This window comes from Balaenoptera acutorostrata, chromosome 11, assembly GCF_949987535.1.
Source record: "Balaenoptera acutorostrata chromosome 11, mBalAcu1.1, whole genome shotgun sequence".
Lineage (NCBI taxonomy): Eukaryota > Metazoa > Chordata > Mammalia > Artiodactyla > Balaenopteridae > Balaenoptera > Balaenoptera acutorostrata.
Window position 1 is genome coordinate 95,914,831 of NC_080074.1, and position 22,365 is coordinate 95,937,195.

At 42.9% G+C, this 22,365-nt stretch overlaps 1 protein-coding gene across 1 annotated transcript in view; it reads left to right on the plus strand.

Annotated features, from left to right (window-relative positions):
• The window catches only part of GRIN2B (glutamate ionotropic receptor NMDA type subunit 2B), a 345,756-nt gene that overhangs the window by 44,915 nt on the left and 278,476 nt on the right, over positions 1-22,365 (plus strand). The window contains exon 2 of the mRNA XM_007196043.2: positions 7,607-8,035. Coding sequence (XP_007196105.2) covers positions 7,625-8,035 — 411 coding nt within the window. The 5' untranslated portion in view covers positions 7,607-7,624. The remainder of the gene's footprint in view (positions 1-7,606; positions 8,036-22,365) is intronic.

Sequence of the window (22,365 nt, forward strand, 5' to 3'; positions counted from 1 at the left end):
TTAGAAAGTATGACTTAAAACCTGAAATTGACTTGGAACTTAAACGTTTTAAAAAATGTGTTAATTAAAAAATTTTTATTTTGGATCTGTTCTGCAGAGTTAAGTTATTCATACTTCTCTGTTCAAGGCACACTTTTGTTACTGGTTCAGATAAAGATGTCTTGTTTAATTAACTTGTTCTCCATGTACCTTTATTCTTCTATATATCTTTTAGAGTAAGATAATAAAATTCCTTTAAAAATCCTGCTGTTATTTTGATAGGAATTGCCTTCAAGTTATGGATTAATTTGGGAGAAAATAGAACTTTTGAAAATATTATGTCATCCCCTCCGTGAATTGGTCTATGATTACATTGTTCAGGACTTCTTTCATATCCTTTAATAGAGTTTCAAATTTTCTCTGCAGAGGTCTTGTGCATTTTTTGCCAATTCCTAAATAATTTATAGTTGTTTTTGTTATTATGACTATTATATTTTCTGGTTGGTTAAAAAGAGCTATTGAGTTTTTATAAGAGTATTATTTATCTAGCAATCTCATTCTACCCATATTAATATTAATAGTTTTAAAATTCTGTTGGACTTTCTGTTTAGATAACCATATTATCTTCATATACTGCTATTATTTTCTCTTTCCTTCCCATCCTTAAAACTTTTGTTTTCTTGCCTTATTTTATTTACCAGAATCTCCAGGAGCAGTGATAGCACTAACTCACTGTCAAAAAAAATCTGATTAAGAGTGTTTGGTATATACTCTTACCAGGTAGACTGGTGATCTCCTTCATTTCCTGTCATCAGACAGTTAAAAAAATATTCGAACATTTATATCATAAATAGGTGTTGCCCTTAATCAAATGTGTTTTCTTCATTTTTTTTTTTTTTTGAGATATTCATGTAAATATCTTGTTTGGTCCATTAATGTGGTGAATTATTTTGATTTATATTCTGATATTAAACCGTCCTTGCATTCCTTATATAAACCACACTTGAATATTATTATTATTATTAAAATATACTATTTGTTTTGGTTAGCTAGTATTTTGTTTAGGATTTTTTTGCCTTTAGGTTCATAAGTGAAAGGGACCTATGATAATCTTTTCTCATACTGTAATTATCTGGATTTAGAATTAAACTTTTCTTGTTTTTCTGTTTTGTTCAACTTGTGTGAACAAGGCTCATTTCCTCCACGTGTACCTGTTTTACTTCCTTTTATTTTGGCAAAGATGGGGTGGGGTGGTGGGGTGGTTTTGGTGGATTAGGATTGGGGGCCTTTGATAACCATTTTATTTTCTTTAATGGTTATTATTATATTCAAATTTTCCATATTCTTTTGTAACTTTTTGCTTTTTAAAATTAGATATTTATACATTAAATTTAAAAGCAACTAACTTTCCTAATATTCTTTAATTATTTTAAAATTTCTACTGTATATGTTGTTATTGTCCCTTTTCAATCATCAGTTTCATTTGCATTTTCTCTTTTGTTTCCTTGATTGGTCTTGTCAGAATTTTGTCTAGTGTAGTCTTTCAAAGGTTCAACTTTTGGTTTTGTTTTTTTCTTTTCTTTGCTTTTTGTTTCATTAATTCCTGCCCTTATCTTTATTATTCAATTCCTTCTTAGGGTTGACTCTGTTAATTGTTCAATAAGTGAAAATTTAATTACAATTCATTTTTAAATTTTCTTATTTTCTTACAAGTGAATTTAAAGGTATAGGTTTCTCTCTAAACCATTTCATTTATGCTCTAGAAATTTTGGTATTTAATATTTTCATTGTCATTCTAATCAAAGGATTTTTCAGTTTCTGTTATGATTTCCTCCTTAACGTTAGTGTTATTTAATATTAAGTTTTTTAAAAGTTTTGGATGTGTGATATGTTTAGCTACCTTTAAAATTTTATTTGTAAATTTAATCACATTACAGAAAAATGGCAGTCATTTCATATTGATTCTTTGGAAGTTGTTGAAGCACTTTCACAGAGTTAATATTTTCCATGTGCTTATAAAGAATATATATTCTCTGTTGTATATGTTGCTAGATATATGAAATAGTTCAAGCTTATTACTCATGCTTTGTTTTGTTTTGTTTGTTTTTTGATCATTTATGTCATTGTTTATATTTTCTCTGTTGGATTTATCTGTTACTCCCCAGGGTAATTTTAGTTATTGCTTTATACACGTCAAGCCTGTATTTTTAGATTCATGTATATTCATGATTATAGTATCTTCTTGGAACTGGTGTGTGACATCTCTCATTGTCACTTTTGATGTTTTCACCTTGAATTTTATTTTGTCTTGATATTAAAATTTTGATAGACATTCTCACATTGCCCTCCAAAAAGGTTATACTCATTTGTATTTCACTTGACTTATACTGTATAGACTCCTTTTCCCCCCACATTCTCCTGTGTGACAAATTTTAAGGCCTGTGCATCCTAACTTTCTGTCTTTATTAGTAGCTTGGGAAACTGGACCTGATGCATAGCTCTGGCACTTCTGATCTTCATTTTATTCACTGCCTATCGTATTCTAATCACAGTCGCCTTAATTAGGTCACTTGAAACAGCGTCCTGACTCCATTAAGGATGGTGCTTGGAAAATTTGACTTAATCATCTATTAAATCACATTTTATCCTTCTTTTTGGGGTTGCCCCAGGATTCAGTTTTCTCTGAGAACAGGATTGGCCCAGCTTCTCACTCAAATATATCTTCCCTTGGAGCCTTCTGTGGGCAAAGTGTCTCCTGGTTCCTGTTAGTTACCCTGCACCGGTGGTAGGCATGAACACAAGCTACTGCGGTCTTCTGCTTGCTGTAAATCTAAGGGCCACTCAACTCAAGCCTCAAGGAGGCAGAGGATCAGGAGGTGAACAGTTGACAATCTAATCCTGATGCTTTGTTTTTTTGTTTTTTTGTTTTTTTTGTTTTTTAAAGTAATTTATTTATTTATTTATGGCTGTGTTGGGTCTTCGTTTCTGTGCGAGGGCTTTCTCTAGTTGTGGCAAGCGGGGGCCACTCTTCATTGCGGTGCGCGGGCCTCTCACTATCGCGGCCTCTCTTGTTGCGGAGCACAGGCTCCAGACGCGCAGGCTCAGTAATTGTGGCTCACGGGCCCAGTTGCTCCGCGGCATGTGGGATCTTCCCAGACCAGCGCTCGAACCCTTGTCCCCTGCACTGGCAGGCAGATTCTCAACCACTGCGCCACCAGGGAAGCCCTGATGCTTTGTTTTTGGTTCTGCTTGTGAACCCTCGTGTCTGAATTTACAGCATGATTTGGGGGTGCCGAGTTCCACTGATCCCCATTACTGCCCCTGGCCTGAATTACTCTTGAATTCTGCTGCACTTGACTGGTAAGCTGTCAGTGGAGTTTGCTGCTCCCCTGAGGCCATTATGCAACATCTTCTTCAGGGAGTTAGAACGTCAGGGAACTCATATCTCTTGCCACCCACCCCACCCCCCAATCCCCATCCCCACCTCCACCTCCACCCTCCCCTGCCGTGAAGTTCCTCTCAACATTCCTCTCAGACTGTCTGCCATTCTCTCCCCGCCCACCTCCCACATGCTGACCTGGTGCGTTCATAAATAGCTAGGCTCCTTGAACAACTTCTGTAGAAGCTTAAAGGTAACATCCTTTGCATCTCTAGAGATTTTATATTCTTCAAAGCACTTCCAGCTGCATATTATCATTTGATCCTCACATAAAACTCTCTCAGGTATTTAGGTTAGGTATATTATCCGGATTTCACCGATGAGGAAATAGACACAGTGATGAGGACTTGCCTACCCTCAGGTACTTAGCTACTGTGGAACTGGTATTAGAACACAGTTTGGTTTTGGTTAGTGAATTTGTTTATTCATTCATTAACTCACACACTCATACTGAGAGGCAGTAGAATGCAAAGAGCAAGGGTTTCGGCGACAAACTTTGGTTTGAAACTTGATGCCAAATTATTAGCTGTGTGACCTTGGTCTTGCACTTAGCTAGCCTCTCTCTCAGAAGATCAGTTTCCTGATTTGTAATATGGGGAAAATTATATCATGTTTATATGTGATTTAATAATCCATGAAAAATAGTGTCTGGCATATGGTAGGTTATAGGTAAAATGTTACTATAAATATATAATATATAAAATAGGTTACTAGTGTAGGTAAAAATGGCCAAACATTGACAATTTTATTATGGTAGAAACTCAGCGGCTACCATTTATTGAGTCTTTCCTTATTGTATGTATCCAAGGCACTGGTAGGCCCCAAGAATTGCAAATACAAGTGAGGCAAGGTTTGCTTGTGTGTCTGTGTCTTCTACTAGACTGTGGTCCTGGAGGGTAGAACCTGTCTGCGTTATATCCCTGACACCAAGAACAATGTCTGCTAGGGAGTGGGTGCTTAATAAAAGTGCTTAATAAAAGTGGGTGCTTTCTGAACTGAAAAGGTCCCTGCCCACCAGGAGATGACCAGCAGTGAAGACAGGCAGATACATAATCATATGCTCTAATAAACTGTTGTGGGTATTTAGACAGACACACACAGGCCATGACAAGAGCCCAAGGGAAACGGTGCTCAGTTCTACTGGGGGAGGGGGCACTGCAGTGCACAGGAGGGGACACAGCTTCATGAAGCAAGTGCCTGAAGACTGACATGGTCTCTTGGGTGGAAGGGAGCACCACCAATTAGCTTATCTTGAACTACAAGCTTTCTCTCGACTAACTCCCTTCTCAGGTGTGAAATTGAGTTTGTATTCACAGCACTTCTTTGTTTGTCTCGAAGTCCCTCTGCTACTGGTATCTCCCATAATGTATTGCTTCGTAAAGTGCTTTGCTCTATCCTGAGTCTAAAAAGAGACACTCAGTAAAACCAGAGTCGATTCTCTGAGTGTCACAACTAGCCATCGCATAACAAAGTATAATATATTGTGTAAGAAGAAATAGAGGCATGTAAGAGATATTTTAAGAGACCCAATAAAACATCAGAGTGGGAGAGTGTAGACTGCATTAAAGTCAGTAAACAGTCATGGCAGAGTGGACCACTTTTCAATGTGAAGGGAACCTGATTTAGTGACTGATGACTGTACGATTCGAATCCTGTTGGAATGAAGTTAGCTGCTACTTTTGCCAAATTCTGAATCTTTTGGTTCTCCTTGAGAACCGGTCCTTGAAATTTAACAGATTATTTTTGTTAGTATTTTGCCAATAGCTCTTTGAGGTGCTGAAGCCATCCGTCTTCCTCAGTATCCAGCGCTGCTGGACTCGGCATAGTGCTGCTGGCTTAGAGCTCTGGGAGGAGGAATTCGGGCTCCGGCTGCCCTGCTCAGCTGGGGGACAGTTCATCACACGGGTTGCCAGGGCTGTGTAGTCATCCCCTGTCTCCACAGAGACTCAAAGCCGAGGAAGCTGTCAGGAGTAAACTTTGTTCAGATGTGAACCACTGAGCTTGCGAGAGGGAGACAAGGCCGTTGTCACAGGGCTCCTTCTTGGCAGTGTGGAAGGATGACTACAACAGCAGGGCTTCCAAAATGTTTTCTGCCAAGAACTGGATTGGATTTCTGCTTCCTCAGCCGCAAAATGTCCCCAGCATCTTAGCCCCAAATCATCAGTGCCCTTTGCCGTCAGTCTGCTCAACCTGGACACTTTCTTATCTTTCTTTGCTCACCACCCTCATCATTATTGTTTGCTTTTTGTTAGCTAAACTCTCAAAGCTTTTTGAGTCCTAATATCTTACCTTTTTTTCCCCAGACAAGCAGGAGATAGGAAGCAACATTATCATCCTTGATTACATTCTCTCCCTTTGGAGAAGAATGAAAATCCCTGGTTTTTGGTTTGGGGTGCCGTTTATAGACTATTTCCTTGGAGTATAAAAATGCTATGTGTATTTTATTTTTAAAAAAAATTTATTTATTTAGTTTTGGCTGCATTGGGTCTTCGTTGCCGCGTGTGGGCTTTCTCTCATGTTGCAGCGAGCTGGGGCTACTCTTCGTTGGCGGTGCACGGGTTTCTCATTGCGGTGGCTTCTCTTATTGCAGAGCACGGGCTCTAGGCGTGCGGGCTTCAGTAGTTGTGGCACGCGAGCCCAGTAGTTGCGGTGCGTGGGCTCTAGGGCACGTGGGGCTTCAGTAGTTGTGGCGCATGGGCTTAGTTGCTCCGCGGCATGTGGGATCTTCCCAGACCAGGGCTGGAACCTGTGTCCCCTGCATTGGCAGGCGGATTCTTAACCACTGCGCCACCAGGGAAGTCCCAAAAACGCTATGTGTATTTTGTATTGGCATGTATTGGCATGCTGGTGTTGTAATATCATTGACCTTGGCAACATTACGTAACTGTTTTGAGCTTCAGTTTCTCCATTTGAGAAATGGGGATAAAATGACTAATTTATAGGGTTTCTAGGAGGACTAAAGAGATTGCAGAGGAGGAAATGCCTAGTACAGTACCTAACACGTACCAGATGTACAATAAATGATTATTTAAAACAAATCAATCTAAGCAGGACCATTTCTATTTCAGTAAGGGGAGCTCTTGGAGAATGGTGAGACATGAAAAGAGAAATGACCAAGCTTTGTAGAGAGTTGTGTCCTCGGTCTGGTGCAGAGTATAAGACTTAGGGGCACATGTGGAAGTAGAGAGGCAGGAGTTTGTGGTAAAAGGTAGAAAGTGGTGAACTGCATGCAAACGTGAAGTCAGTCATTTCAGAAAGGTCACTATGTCAGTAATTTAATAGCATTTGTCCAAATCACCATACTTTGATGCATAAACAAATGGGAATAAAACTATTCCTCGTAATAACTGATGATGTAAGAGGCAATGTGATGTAAGGCAGATTGGCCTTAAAGCCAGAAGATCTGGGCTCATGTTCATTTCACTTAATTGGCTCATGGTCTCGGACTTCTTAGCTTTTCTGAGTCTTCCCTTCAACCTCCATAAAATGGTGGTAATAATGCTTTTCTTATTTCCCCCCTGCTGGTTTATTGTAAGGATTGGAGATGTTTTTTAAAGTACTGCCCAAACAACATATGGGTTGTTTTTGATTTAGTAGTAAGAGCCGGATGGATTGCTGAAGAATTTTCAGGTTCTTGTCCTCTTTGAGGTGAATACAAAGTAAAGGCAGCAAGAATGGGGGCTCATGTATCTGTAACTTCCTGTATCCAGCTCTTCCAGACCATGTTTTGTAGGTAACCTCTGCTGAGCCCATTTTGCTGCTCACTTTGCCTGGCCTTTGCCATCCCTTGGCCCCAGAGCAGTTCAAGGATGGGTTGTGACAGGAGTACCGGGGATCTCGCAGCAGCAGCTGGACATGCTCTTGGAGACTCCTGTGTTCGTGCGCTTGGTGTGACTGCCTGGACCACTTACATCCTCTTTCCATTGTTTGTCCCTGTCTGTTTGCTGCTGATGGCTATAGCAGTAGCATCTTTTAGTGTCTTGCTCAAGGATTTCTGATGCTTCTGAAAGTTTTTTCTCCTCACTCTGCTACGCAAACACAAGAGATAAGAAACTAGGCTAGAAGATAGAAGCTGGGTTTGATGATCAGTAAAAGGAGATAAGTTCCTTGACTTGCAGTATCCAGCCTCTTCCCAGACAGTCATGCAGTGTGGGTTGTAATGTAACCATTCTCTCTTTGTGTTTCCAGGGAGTCGACGAGTTGAAGATGAAGCCCAGAGCGGAGTGCTGTTCCCCCAAGTTCTGGCTGGTGCTGGCTGTCCTGGCCGTGTCAGGCAGCAGAGCTCGTTCTCAGAAGAGCCCACCCAGCATTGGCATTGCCGTCATCCTCGTGGGCACTTCAGACGAGGTGGCCATCAAGGATGCCCACGAGAAAGATGATTTCCACCATCTCTCGGTGGTGCCCCGTGTGGAGCTGGTAGCCATGAATGAGACGGACCCAAAGAGCATCATAACCCGCATCTGTGATCTCATGTCTGACCGGAAGGTCCAGGGGGTGGTGTTTGCTGACGACACAGACCAGGAAGCCATCGCCCAGATCCTTGACTTCATTTCAGCCCAGACTCTCACCCCCATCCTGGGTATCCACGGGGGCTCCTCGATGATAATGGCAGACAAGGTAAAAGGGGGCCGTGGTGAGAAGAGCCTGGGGGGTGGTATGTACTGAGAATTAATGATGCATTTGTTTGAATGCCAAACTCGATTATGAAAGATGGAGGTAACCAGATGGTAACCAGAGGTAACCAGAATGCACTGAGTGAATGGCTAGACCAGGAGCTAGCCTAATGCTTTGGAGTTGAAAGGGAGGGAAAGATGCTGGTATCTAGAAGCTCCTTTTGTTTGGAACAGGTTTGTGTGTCCATTTGTTTGTAAATGGATTCACTGAAATGACTAAGAGATGATGAAGGTTGTAGCTCGGTGGTAACGTTTTCTTCAAATACGTGTATGAATACCTCCTTCAAAACTTTAGAAAAGGTGTGCTCTATTCTTCCTTGATAATACATGTTCTCCCCCCATACCAGTTTCAAGAATATAAAAAGCAAAATTCCCTGAGGCAGGTAATTTGTCTCCTTGAAGATTCAGATGTCCTAGAGAAGTACTTCTTGCTAAGGTGTCCAGGCTCAACACGCATCCCATCTGCACAAGTGAACGGATTTTAATCCATAGAACCAGTTGCAGCTGTGTTTTCCCCAGGCTTAGATTTGAAGGCAGCGGTTCTTAACCTTGACTGCACATTGGAATCACCTGAAGAGCTTTCAGCACAACCAATGCCTGGGTCCCACCCGCAGAAGTTCTGGAGCACAGCCTAGGCTTTAGGAGTTTTAAAAGCTCCGCAGGTGATTCTCGTGTGCAGTTAAGGCTGAGAACCACTGCTTTAAGGCCCCAAATAAATCATAGTCTCTCCTACATTAATATTAGATTGTCACATGACAAAGTAATTATCATGTGACATCGATGCTTATTCTCTGACTGCAGGAAAAAGTGTTTTGTTTGTAGTTATGTTTTGTTTTTACATTTTTCGCTTATTCGGTTATTTTTCCTTGCTTTGTAGAATGATTATTGCTTATTGCTTAAGTGCAGTACTTTTCATATACATATTGTCTTTGCAGTCATTCATATCTTAGAATGATTCATTTCACAAATGCAGTATTTGTTTTGCATCACTTTGGGTTTCTTAAATTGTTTCTACTTTTGCATTGTCATCTTATACTTCTTAATGTCACTTGCAAAACCGCCTTCAGTGTTGTACTGAAAAGACGTGCTGTGTGCTTAATGATGTTTGCAAACACCTCAAAACCTAGCACAGACGCCTCAAGCGTGCTACTTGGCCAGTTGAGAACCACCAGGCCACAGGGCTTAACGGAGTAAAATAAGCTTGCGTGATCACTATCGCCATCTGTCGGCAGCAGGCAGAGATGACTCATGTCTGTTTAGGAGCTTCCTTTGTTCAGTCTAGGAAAAGTCAAGTGGAGAGTACTAAGTGGAGGAACTTCATGCTTTCAGTAGCATATGAGAAGGCTGTTGTCCCATTCGCATGGGTAAAGGCACAGCTAAGGATGTTAGAAAAAATGCTGCCCCGAGGAGCCCATGCTAAGGGAAGTGGGATAAACTTGAATAGAACGGAAAATATAGGTGGACTATGGCAAAACCTAATGAGTTTTTGCTTCAGGTAGATTTTTTTAAACATCATTGCCCTTAGCAAAGTATATTATATTTTAGCAGTGGTATTTTGAGGGCACAATTTGCATGGAAAGAATGCCAAGATGGAGGAGCCCAGTTCTTGAATCATAAATAAGTGCAAACTTACCTTGAGAGCAAGTCAGGTGAAAATGATTGATTGATTGATTGATTTAGCATCTATGGACTCTTGCGCAGCCTGTTATTTCAGGCTCACCCCTCCCCCCATGCCAGTGTAAAAGGTTGTTGGCTAAACTGGTTGGTTGCTTCTCTGTTGTGTCTCTTACAAATGCATAATAACAATATAATAATATGAAGAATGACGCAGACCACGTGGAGAGATTGGGCTCTTTTGTTCAGTGATGTATCCTAGGTGCTTCAGAGGGTTTACCATGTGCTGGGAACATACTGCTTTGCCTGCACTATCTTCGTTAATACTCTTAACAGCCCAGTGAGCTAAGTGGTATTACTTATCTCCATTTAGCAGATGGGGAAGCTGAGGCTCAGAAAGGTTAAATAACATCCCAAGTTATGCTGCTAGGAAGTGGCGTCCAGGACCGGTTGCTGGCTCCACAGGCCATGTGCTTGATTGCCTCTCAAGAAAACGGAGAGGCGGGTTAAGGTCTCTCATACCTTCCTCTTCTTTTCTTTCTCCTCTGCTACGTAGCACTGCGGTGAATGTTATCTGCCTAAAAGTGATGCATCACTTGATTTATTATGGCAGTACCAGAATCTGACTAGAGGAGAGGAGTAATGAGCTGTGAAATGGTGGAGGCTTAGGTGTAGCCTAATTCTGTAGGGGACCCCTTGGCTGCCAGTTCCAGGGGTCAAATGGAGGATGGAAGCCAGTGAGGGGGGTTTTTCCGGGTCATTGTAATGAGATCCCCCTCTGGTCTCCTCCCCCCACTGCAACCACACCCCAATATCCCATCTTATCTTTTTCTCTCTCCATCAAAAAAAGGAGGTAGGCAGTGATTGTTAGGCACTTTGCTAAAATGGCCTAAATAATATCTAACTGACTTTGGACCTGAAAAGAAGAGTTACTGAAAGGTAGGTAGAAAGAGGAGAAAGAAGAAAGGAGCACGCAGGAGGTCTTGGTGCCACAGAAGCGGGAGGGTGGAAGGCTCAGTCACGGGGTGGGAGGTCCCTGGATGGATGGGGGGCGGCTGCAGGGGCCGGGTCGGGCAGCAGGAGGATCTTCCCTCCGGACCTCCGGGGTCCAGAGGGCAGCAGCACTGAGGTGCCGGGCAGCTGTGCAGAGGGACGTTCACAGGCCTGAAGGACCAGCCGGAAGGCAAATGAAAAGAGTCCCCCAGAAATCAGAGAAATAAGCTTTGGGGGCAAGTTTCAAAAATAAAACACCTCAAATTTTAAGGCCAGCTTTTTTATTTTTTGATAGAAGTTATTTTTAGTACCATGACGGTATTTTACCAACATAGAATGGGGACACAGAGTTTGACAACTCTGAATCAACTACGGGGCAATAGGACAACACGTTTGAAAGCAGAACTAATGCAGAAAATCTAAGAAATACAGCTTTGCTGTGTTTAAGGCACAGTCTTGAAGGTATAGTCGCCACCTGAAGGATGGTGAATAAACCTTCCATTTTGCTTCCTCCTTCTACGAGATAGGTAATTGCCACTCTGTTTTGACTCAGTTGTTTTTTGTTTGTTTGTTTCAAATAAAACTTATTAAGTATCCTTGTGGAGGATTGGTTTACAGGGAGGAAATTCCTGATTCAAGGAGTTCGTGATGGAAGAAAGGTAGCACAGTTAGTTGCAGAGACTTTGGCAAAAGTAGGGAGACATAGTTCAGCATCTGATCAAATAGATTATGCTCACTTTTTTGCATATGCTAATTAATCAGTACAAACATTAATTAGTCTTCACTTTCCCATTGAGGAAATGCACCTTGTGCCATGGCAGAAAGAAACATGGGAGCTGATAGAGCAGAGCTGTTCTAAGCTCAGAATTCGGACTCAGAACAGTTTTAACCATCATTTCCTAGATGTGGGGATCTGGACAACTTACCAAACCACTTATGCTAAACCTTGGTTTTCTTGTCTGTACCATGGGGATAATCATATATCCATTATAGGGTTGTTGAAGATTAAATGAGGTAATACAGAGCAGGTGCTTCACTAAGTGTCCAGCACAGCATTCAGTAGGCTGAGCTGAAGGTTGTATGGAGCAGTTTGAAGAAAAGGAGAAGGCTTCATGATACAGGAGAAGCATGGAAATGAAATAGAATCACAGCCAAATAGAGAGGCACTTCAGAACTGGAGACCAACCAAGAAGGGAGCTCAGGTGAAAACCGGGGGAAGGGCTCTGAACTGTGGTGGGAGCTTTGGTCTTGTCCGACCAGGGAGGCCGAGGCTCATTGGTGGCATAGCCGCTCCAGGGCCAAAAAAGGGCACATTCAGTTAAGGAAGAACTCGAACAAGGAAAGAACTGCTTGCGCTTGTTGCAGAAGACCGTTTAGAACAGTAACGGGGCCCATTGAAAAATGTATGAGGTGATTTTTGGCAGTTCCCCACCGAGTATTAAGAGTCTATTTTATTTTGCCTTGTTATAATTGCTTTTATTCTTCCTGAGATCCTGGATTAGGATGCTCGTCAGAATCCAAATGATGAACTAAAGCGAGACATACTTTCATTTCTTTCCTGGAGGTTTCTCTGCTGATTTGCTGAAATCTTTCTTGGGTTTTCAGATTTTAGCTCAGAGAGGTTAAGTAACTAATCCAAGATATTACAGCTTACGAGCAATGGGACTGGATTCAGATCCCAGAAGTACCTATTTTGAAGCCTGTGCTTTCTATTTATGCAATTCTGCCCCACAAAGCACTGCTCTAAGAATTCTAAGTCCTGTGTTTCAGTCTCCATTCTCAGGAGCTTTGGAAATTTAGGCAAACAAATCACTTCAGCTGCATGATACTCGGTTTCTAGTTTATAAGTGTTAAATTTTGTTTTCTGCCCTACCCACTTTACAACATTTTGAAGATAAAATAAAATAAAATAGTTAGAAAAATGCTGGGCAAACAGATACTTTAGGTGAGGTAATTAAAAAGTGGGGATAGGGAATGACAGTCATTGAAAACTATTTTGTCACTAGCATTAGGGCCAATGAAAATGGCTTGGGCAGGTGGTAGGAAGGAATACAGAAAGTGGAAGTTACAGTAGGATCAGGCAAAAGGATGGAAGACCCAAGCTGTAATACTGCAAAAATGGAAGAGAGAAGGTGTGCTGAGTAAAGGGTCAGGGTCTGGAAATAGATCAGAGTGATCTTCACTCTGTTGATCAGAGTGGAGTACAGTAGCTAAGACATGTGTCGTGCTCCTTATCTTGTTCCTCCCTAAAGGACAGGTGAAAATATTCTTACTCTGGCATCTGTTGCTATGATTCTTTCATTTCTAAATTTATTGGTTGAGAATTAATACTTTTACTAGCACTCTAATTTTCTGTGCAGAAAGCCACGTTTTGGAATCCAGCTGGGGCCAGCAGGATGGCCCTTACACTCCTTTGGCCCCATCTTCTCTCACTCTCCCCCTGCCCCCTACTCCCCGCCCGCCGCCCCGACACCTAATGGCAATATGTTTGGAGAGAGTAGTTGAGCCAGCAGTGGAGTGTGACCCTGTAAATAGTCTAACTGCCTTCCGTCTGCTCATGTGGGTTTCCATAGCCAACATAATCTTGAAACCAAGATGGCCATGCTGTTCATACCCCATTCTATGCTTCTTCCCGAATTTGGGGTGACTTTGAGTTTTTTTTAAACCTTGCTTCTTAGTTGTTTGTGATATGGTGTCTCTTGGGACAGCATACTTCAAGAGCAAACTGTGGTGTTAGAACATTTTTTGGTGATGAGCAGAGTTAAGTCATAGAGGTGGGAGAGGCAAGACAGTAACAAAGCTGCTATCATATGCCAACGCTCTGCCAGGCATGATGTTAGTGAGCATTTTAATCCTTAAGCAGTCCTGTGAGACAAGTAGCATTATTTCATTTGATGGGGAAAATAAATCAGAGAGAGTTTACGTATCATGGCCAAAGTCACATAGCTAGAAACGTAGTGGGCCTGGGATCTGAGTCTTTTTTTTTAAAGTTTTTCCGCTGACTTTAAAACTTCCAGTCCCCACACTGAGGAAGTCAGAAAAAAAGCCAGGATAGAATCATCTGGGGGCCTGGGGGTCCGTTACTCCTCTCCCGTTTTTCCTACTTCCTTGAACTATACTTTGAGGGAAGGCGAGTGGGCAGTTCTGTCTGAGACACCATAGACGTTGCGGTGGTGCTGCGTTCAAGCCTGTGTGGATTCCAGGACTATCCACCTGCGTCTCGTTGGCCAGCGCATCCGCTCTTTTCCAGTTGGAGCTGGGATTTGCTTTCAAGAGACCGGCCACTTGAAGTCCAGGTGCAGTTTTAATGCCTGGAAAAACTGAGGCTCCAGAAATCGCTTTAGGCATTCACAGAAATTAAGGTGCTTGTTGCTAGAAAGTAACGCGTGAGCCATCACTTCTCACGCGGCTGGCAGGAGGTGATGGTGTGTCTGTGGCAGGAAGGAGGTGACATCACGTGGAGGGAAGGCGGGCTGTGTCACCAGGAGGCTCAGGCTCTGCGCATTCCCAGTCATGTGACTGTAGCTGTGTTCTTTAAACACTCTTAGCCTCCGGTTTTCCATTTGTAAAATGGGGACAGAAATAACACCTGGCTCTTAGTGGGTTTTACCAAGCCTTCTGAAGCAGCGTGCCCAGTGCTTGGTAAACAGTAGGGCCTCAGTATACGTCTGCCTTGCGTTTTCCTACACCAGACCTCACCTAAATCATTTGAAGAAAATGGGATTCTACCGTTTTCCCATGAACCCAAAGAGAGGAGCTTGGGATGTCAGTGCCCTTCGTTTTAAGCCTGGTGGCTCAGCTGCAGCTCCGTGGGTTCCACCTCTGCGGCCACGCAGTTACTGCCTGTGCCCCGATCAGGACATATCACGATTTTCAAAGCAGAGACATACAGTGATTTCAGTAAACTGATACACATAGGATGTAAGCAATGAAGATAAGCCAAGAAGGTTAAAAAAGAAAGCAGAGCAGAATTAAATAGTCTTTGGATCCAGGGTTACTCATCGATTTGTCAGTGTCGATATAAAAGAAAAAGTGAGCAATGAGATGAGGGGAATATTAAAAGTACTAGGTAGGAAGTAGTAATATGTTATAGACATAGGAAGGCACTTAATTTACTAAATGTCATCAGCCAGTTTTTAATCTTTTTAATTTTCTTGGCCTCACCGTGCGGCTTGCAGGATCTTAGTTCCCTGACCAGGGATTGAACCCGAACCCTCGGCAATGAGAGCGTGGAGTCCTAACCACTGGACCGCTAGGGAATTCCCTCACCAGCCAGTTTTTAATAGATTACACCGATATTGCTGAAAAACTCCTTGGATTCTGATTTATACACCAAGAATGTATTTTCATTCCCCTTTCTGAGACTTGTGTGATTCTATCTTTTTGCCTCATTCTTAGGCTTTATATCTATATTTTATTCAACATTTTATATATGTACATATTTTAATTAGTTTTTATTGGAGTATAGTTGCTTTACAATGTTGTGTTAGCTTCTACTGCACAGCAAAATGAATCAGCCATACATATACATATATCCCCTCCCTTTTGGACTTCCCTCCCATTTAGGTTACCACAGAGCATTAAGTAGAGTTCCCTGTGCTGTACAGTATGTTCCCCTCAGTTGTCTATTTTATACATAATGTCAGTAGTGTATATGTGTCAATCCCAATCTCCCAGTTCCTCCCACCCCACCCCTTTCCCCCTTGGTATCCATACATTTGTTCTCTACATCTGTTCTCTACATCTGTTCTCTATTTCTGCTTTGCAAATAAGGTCATCTATACCATTATTCTAGATTCCAATATATATGTGTTAATATATGATATTTGTTTTTCTCTTTCTGACTTATTTCACTCTGTATGACACTCTCTAGGTCCATCCATGTCTCTACAAACGAACCAGTTTCGTTCCTTTTTATGGCTGAGTAATATTCCGTTTTATAGATATGTACCACATCTTCTTTATCCATTCCTCTGTTGATGGACATTTAGGTTGCTTCCATGTCCTGGCTATTGTACATAGTGCTGCTGTGAATATTGGGGTGCATGTGTCTTTTTGAATTATGATTTTCTCAGGGTATATGCCCAGCAGTGGGATTGCTGGGTCATATGGTAGTTCTATTTTTAGTTTTTTAAGGAACCTCCATACTGTTTTCCATAGTGGCTGTATCAATGGATATTCCCCAACGTTATATTTTAATTCTGTGGCTTAAGGGTTCACCATGTATGAGAGTAGTGTTCAAGGCTAGTTTTATTCCATTTTTCTGAAGACAAAATACTTTACTGCTACTATTCTATTTCACAGGGACAAAGAACACCCGAGTTTATTTTGGGTTGTTAGGAGGTTACAATGAGAAAGAGAACTAACACTGATCGTTTACTTTTGTCAGGCTCTGAGCTGGTCACCTTAATATGAGCTTCATTTATATGTTGCTTCATTTAATTTTTTCCTTGCCTTTATAAGGCATGCATTTTGTCTGTATTTCACAGATGAGGAAACTGTAGATCAGAGAGGCTGTTTTGCCCAAGATGTTTAGGTATTGATTGCTCACGATGGCTTAAACCAATAGGTGTTTATTGGTGTCTCAGCACAAGGGTCCTGGAGTTGGGGACCGCTGGGGCTGGTGCAGTGACACGGTGAGGTCAGGGCTGACCTCTGGGGTTTTCTTGATATTTTGGTAATTGTTGTCCTGCCCCATACCCAAAGCAGGGAGAGCCAGGGGGTGGGTATGATTAGATCAGGAAAAGTCTTCCCCATATCCTTGATCTCATGACCCCAAATCATGTCACATGGCCACCCCTTTGGGGGTTGCAGGCTCTCTGGTGGAGGTGGCAAGGGGACAAGCGTTGGGACCAACTTTGAGGTTAGTCAACAGGCAGTGTCTCTCAAAGGAAAGAAGTGATGACCTAGGAATTCAACCAATGTTTGTGTGACTCTAAAGCTCAACATCTCTCATGTGAAATTTCTCCTGCTTTACACCAAACTCTGCTTTTGTGCCCTTGGTCCAGTCGCCTCACATGTCGTCCAGGACTTTAGCTCACCAGTTATGTCCTTTTGCTCCTTAATTATCAACTTATTCCTCCCTGTTGGCATCTGCCTTCTAGCTTAGTGGTCCTCAGGAGATGTTTGGAAATGTGCGGGGGGAGTTTTTTGGATGATGATAATGACTTGTCTGTGTGTGTGTGTGTGTGTCTGTGTGTGTGTGTGTGTTTGCACGCACCCACTACTGGCACTTAGAATGCAGAGGCCAGCCGTGTTAAGTGTCCTGCAGTATACATGATAGTACCCACCAGTCAAGAATTGTCTTCCCCAAAATGTCAATTTTGCCCTCTTCGAACATGCTCAGATCACTCTCATATTCATAAATAAACAAACCTGAAAGCTTTCCTTGACCCTGATTTTCCTCCCTCACGCTTTGTTTTCATAGTTAAATTCCTTAAATGCTCGTCGGAAATTGCTGTTTTCAATTCCTCGTCTTTCCCTTTATCCAAAATGCCAAATCCAAATGGGGTTTTCAAGTCGTTCGTGACCTTCTGTGGCACTGAACACCGTTGACCCTTTTAGTGCTATTACAAAAATTATGATGACAAGAGTCATTAGGTTTGTCACCGATTTGGTGACAGTGGGAACGAGGATGAGTAGAATTTGGAACATGGGTGGGTCACAGGGGTGGAAACGACCGGTAAGCAGTTGGATCTGGGACTGGAGGTAAAGAGAGTGGTCTGGGCTGGAAGTTAAGAGATGAGCCTCATTAGGATGGAGAGGGTCGTTGAAACCAGGAGGGTGGAGGAGAGGCTGAGAACGAACAAGGGGGACGAGGAGAGAAGTGTGTCCAGGACAGAACCCCCACTTGAGGGGTGAGAGGAGGGGGAGATGGGAAAGAGCTAAAGAAATTCTTAGAGAGATAAGAAGAGAACAAGAACGAGGAGGAAAGAGAGGCTTATCTAAAGCAGGAGGGAGCAGCTGCCCAGTCTGGGGGTCCACCCCGGCCACTCGCTTCCCCTCAGGACAGTTATGCCAACGGTAGAGAAGCCTTGTTGCGGATCCCCTCCCCTCCGTGCACTGCAGTGACCTCAGCGGCACTTCTGCCCTCTTGTCCTCCCCGCCACGTGGCAGCTTACCTGTGTGGTTCTTTAGGAACTCAAATCTGATCGTTACACTTTCACTTAAAACTCCACACCTGCTTCCCGCAGCTGAGACTAGGACATCCTCTCTGATGTAGTCCCAGGCCACCTCTCCAGGATTTTCCCTTCACCTCCCCGCCCTTGAACAGCAATGTGAGGTCACGCTAAATCAGTCACCGCTCCTGGTCTGGTCCTGACTGTTTTACGTCTCTGGGCCTTGGTCAGCGCCTCTTCCTCCTTTGTCCACCCAGAAGCACCTACTCACTTTCCAAGAGAAATCGTGGCGCTTCTGTGAACCCTTTTCTGAATCCCATCTTCACAGAATTTACTAGTTCTTTTTTTTTTTTTTTTTGCACTTCACCTGTGCTCTATTTAAGCTTTTATTATAACCCATCCTGTTTACTTATCCGTCTCATTTGCTGTACAGCGGGCTTCTTGTGGGCCAGGCCATGCTTTACTGACTTTTGTGTTTCTGGCACATGCCATAATGTCGGGTGCATAGTAACAGCCAACAGTTGTTACACAATTAGCAACTGTTAAAATGTACACTCTATATACACATTCTAGTGGGTTGATTGGTGGCCCCGAAACGATACTTCCGTGTCCTAACTCCTGGACCCTGTGAATGTGACCTCATTTGAAAAAAGGATCTTTACAGATGTAATTAAGGATCTTATGATGAGATCATCTTGGATTAGCCAAGTGGGCCCTAAATCCAGTGACAAATGTCCTTTTAAGAGGTAGAAGAGGAGAAGACGTCTACACAAAGGGGAAGTCCTTGAAAGAGGCAGATGCTGGAGTTATTTAGCCACAAGCCAAGGAAGCCACCAGAAACCTGAGAGAGGCAAAGGAAGATTCTCCCCTGGAGCCTTTAGAGGGAACATGACCCTGCCGACTCTGGATTTCAGGCTCCAGCTTCCAGAACTCTGAGAAAAGAAATTTCTGTTGTTTTAAGCTGCCAAGTATGTGATACAACTGTTACAGCAGCCCTAGGGAAGTAGCAACACTAACATGGCCGTTAAGAGGGGGCGCTCTGGAATCTCAGTGCCTAGATTGTTTCCTGGCTCCACTGTTTACTGTGTGACCTTTGGCAAATAACTTGACTTCTCTGAATCTTAGTTTCCTCATCTATACAATGGTGGTAAAAATAGACCCTGTTTCTTAAGGTTATTAAGTAAAGTTATTAAAAGTGCTTAGAAAAGGCCTGGCAAATAGCAGGAATCAGTAAGAGTGGGCCTGTGAGAGGTTTTCAGTAAGTCTCCATTGAATAGATGAATGAGTGAGGGAGTGATGTGAATAGAAGCGCAAGCCGTCCACGGCAGGATCTGAACTCACCTAGCTCCGGGGTAATTGGCTCGCGTATTCTGGACCTCCGGAGCCTGGGACAATGCTGAGAGGGGAGGTGTCAGAGTTAGTCAGCTGTTCTTTGGTGGAACTTCAGGGCAGTGAGGGTTGTCTTTTAGCATCCCTTTCTGTCCTCCTCTCTCCTTGGGTTTGGTTTTGCTTCTTTGTTTTGTGTACCTGTGCGTGTGCATGTGCGTGTGTGTGTGTGTGTGTGTGTGTGTGTGTTTGCCGCTGCAGTTAGTTGCCTGTATCTTTCTCTTGTCCAGTCCTCAGGATGGAGCATCTCACCTAAGGCTGCCCTCCTAATCCAATGTCAAGCTTTCAGATTTTTCTTTTTCCCTCCCCTCAAATAAAAGCTCCTGTTTCTTTTCCCTTTATCCCCTTTCATTTCATACTTTTCATAGTCCTTATCACAATTGTAATGAATTATAATCGTTTTTTATTAGTCATCTGTCCTGCTAGACTACGAGCTTCATGAGGGCAGGGGCTATGTCTTTTGCATTTTTGTGTCTGCAGAACCTAACATATAGCTTGGTGCATAGTAAGCCCTTAATGCATACTTATTTAATATATGGGTAGATTATTACTTCAGTGCAACAGATGTTAGTATCAATTAAGAGAAAAGTATTTTAAAGCCAAGTAAAAATGGACGGTAGGATTAATCTCTGGTTACTGGCGAGTACCTTCCTTATCTCTCTCCAGGCTGCTATCTCCCTCACCCTTCCCTTCTTCACCTCTGCCAGATACCAGCAGTCAACACCTTGGCACTCACAGCCACTTAATTTCCAGCAGACAGTCATGGCAAGAGGGCAGTCTCAGGTTAGGGGTGCATTCTGAGGTAGCAGAGCAAAGCTTTTATCATGCAAAGCAGATGGGTGCTGGTGATAATCTTGACTTTATTAGCCTTCTTTCAAAGGAGGAAGCAGAAAGAAATAAACATTTTTTAAAAAGTTTTGAAAGATAAACATATGCAATTCATGTGACATGCTAATCAGCCAGGTAGCACCAATGAACTTTAATCAATGCGATTAAGTTTCCAAAGGTACCAGCAAGAGATTTTGAAACTTCCTTTAGCAAACAACAGCCTTTCTCATTGATTTATTCATTCCTTCAAAAAATATTTAAGTATCTACTGGGTGTCAGGAACTGTTCAAGGTCTTGGAGATCTAGTCCATAAGAGAGGCATGCCCTCATGGTACAATGACTGACAATAGACAAACACATAAAGTAAACAGTATTATTTTAGGCAGTGGTAAATGTTTTAATGAAAACAGCAGGGAGGGATATTGTGGGCTATTTTAGGATTGTCAGGGAAGGTCTCTGAGGATGTGGCACTTGGCATTTGTGTGAGAAGGATCCAGAAGGATGAAAATCTGAGTAGCAGCCTTTTGGCAGAGAGAACAGCAGGTGCAAAAGCCTCGAAGGGTGGGCATGTTTTTTGTTGTTTGATGAGTGGCCGGAAGGTCGGTAGAGCTGGAGGAGGATGGGCATGGGGGCAAAGGTAGCAGCTGAGGTTGAAAGGTACTGTGAGATAGATCTTGGAGGGCCTGAGAGCCTTGGCACAAAGTTGGGTATTTTTCAGTTCATTCTAGAAGGTGTAAGAAGGGAGTGATGTAACTTGACTTAGCATCTTTTCAGATGGGAGCAGTAGAGTGTGGTAGATGGGACATATACCTTGGAGCCAGTGTGAGTCTTGGCTCCATCTTTCAGAAGCTGAGTGACCTCTTGCCATGTTGTGTGACTTCTGTGATCTGTTTTCTCTCACCTCTGTGATAGGGTTAATGCTCATTAACTTCAAAGAGCTATTACGAAATGAAATGAAATAACCTTTACAGGACTCATTACTCTGCCAGGAACATGCCTGGTTTTACAAAATCACTGCTATTATCATTTCTAGTAGTATTGAAATACAAATGCCTCTGGAATCGGGCATCATTTTCTTTTGATATGTCTATGGATGATGCAGTTTTGTTGTTTTTACAAAGTTTGTTTACAAACTTGGGAGCAAAGTAGCCAAGCAATGGAGGAAGTTAGAAACATTGTCATTGGCTAAGTAGCTTCCTCTCCTTTTGAGTTTATGGAGTTCCCATGCATGCACCAGTGTCCGGTGGCCAGTTCCTGGACTTACATCTACATCACTGCAGCCTGATAGAATTTCCACTCTTTCCAAAGGGGGCTGATGGCACTGAGAACAGTGCCACAGGGAATGGAACAGCCAGGGCAAGATTTGATGGGGGGTGTGTGAAAGGTGTGGGCACTGAGAGTGGGAGGTGGTGTAACAGCGCAGCCAGTGTCGCCTGCCTTCAACTGAGGATTCCCGGCACACCCCCAAGACCACATGGCCAGCCACCATGTGTCTTGGATGCATTCTGTTGCCTTGGCGACATGTTGTCCAGTGTTACAGAGAGCAGCAGCCTTCAGTCTTTCAGCATCACGTTGCCAGGACAACAGACAACTACAGCCAGGCTTCTCTGTAGTTTCTCCATGCTGCTGCCCCCCGCCCCTCCCGCCGCCCCCCGCCCCCCCGCCGGCCCTAATTCCTGCTGCCCTCCACCTGCATTCGCGTGCCTTCCGCCTTCATAGGTCCATGTCTGCATAGTCTTTCCAGCTCCCTCGAACACCTTTGCCTTTCGTTCTCTTGTCATTCCAGGGTTCTCATTGCTCACGTAAAAGCAAATATTGTAAATTCTCAGAAAATAAAGCTGTGTCGTATCATAAGTTGAGAGGGTCATGAGAATGAAGGAACCAAAAATCATCAAGAAAAAGAGGGGAAAGGAGCTTGTTTTTGTAGTTCAATTGTGCAGTGTATGATAGTGGTTCTTAAACTGACTGGAACTTAAAAGCAACAGAGGAATTTTAAAATTTTATTATGATTTTAGAATACAGATTCTCTGATTCTATACCCAGTGATTCTGATTTAATAGGTTTGGAGTAAAGCCCCACTAATTTCACAGTTTTCACAAACATCCCCCAAGGGACTGGGAGACACAGCCAGGTTTGGGAACCACTGGTGAGTAGAACATGGCATGTTTTTAGGTTGTAAAGTTTTGCGATGGGTCAGGATCTCTCCGCTGAGCTTTCTTTTTGTACAGTGTATTCATGTGGTCCCCAATGCAGTGTATTCATGTGGCTGCTTAATGACATTTAAGAAGGAGCAAGAGGGGTTGGAGAAGGATGAGAAGAAGCTAAAGGGGGTGAG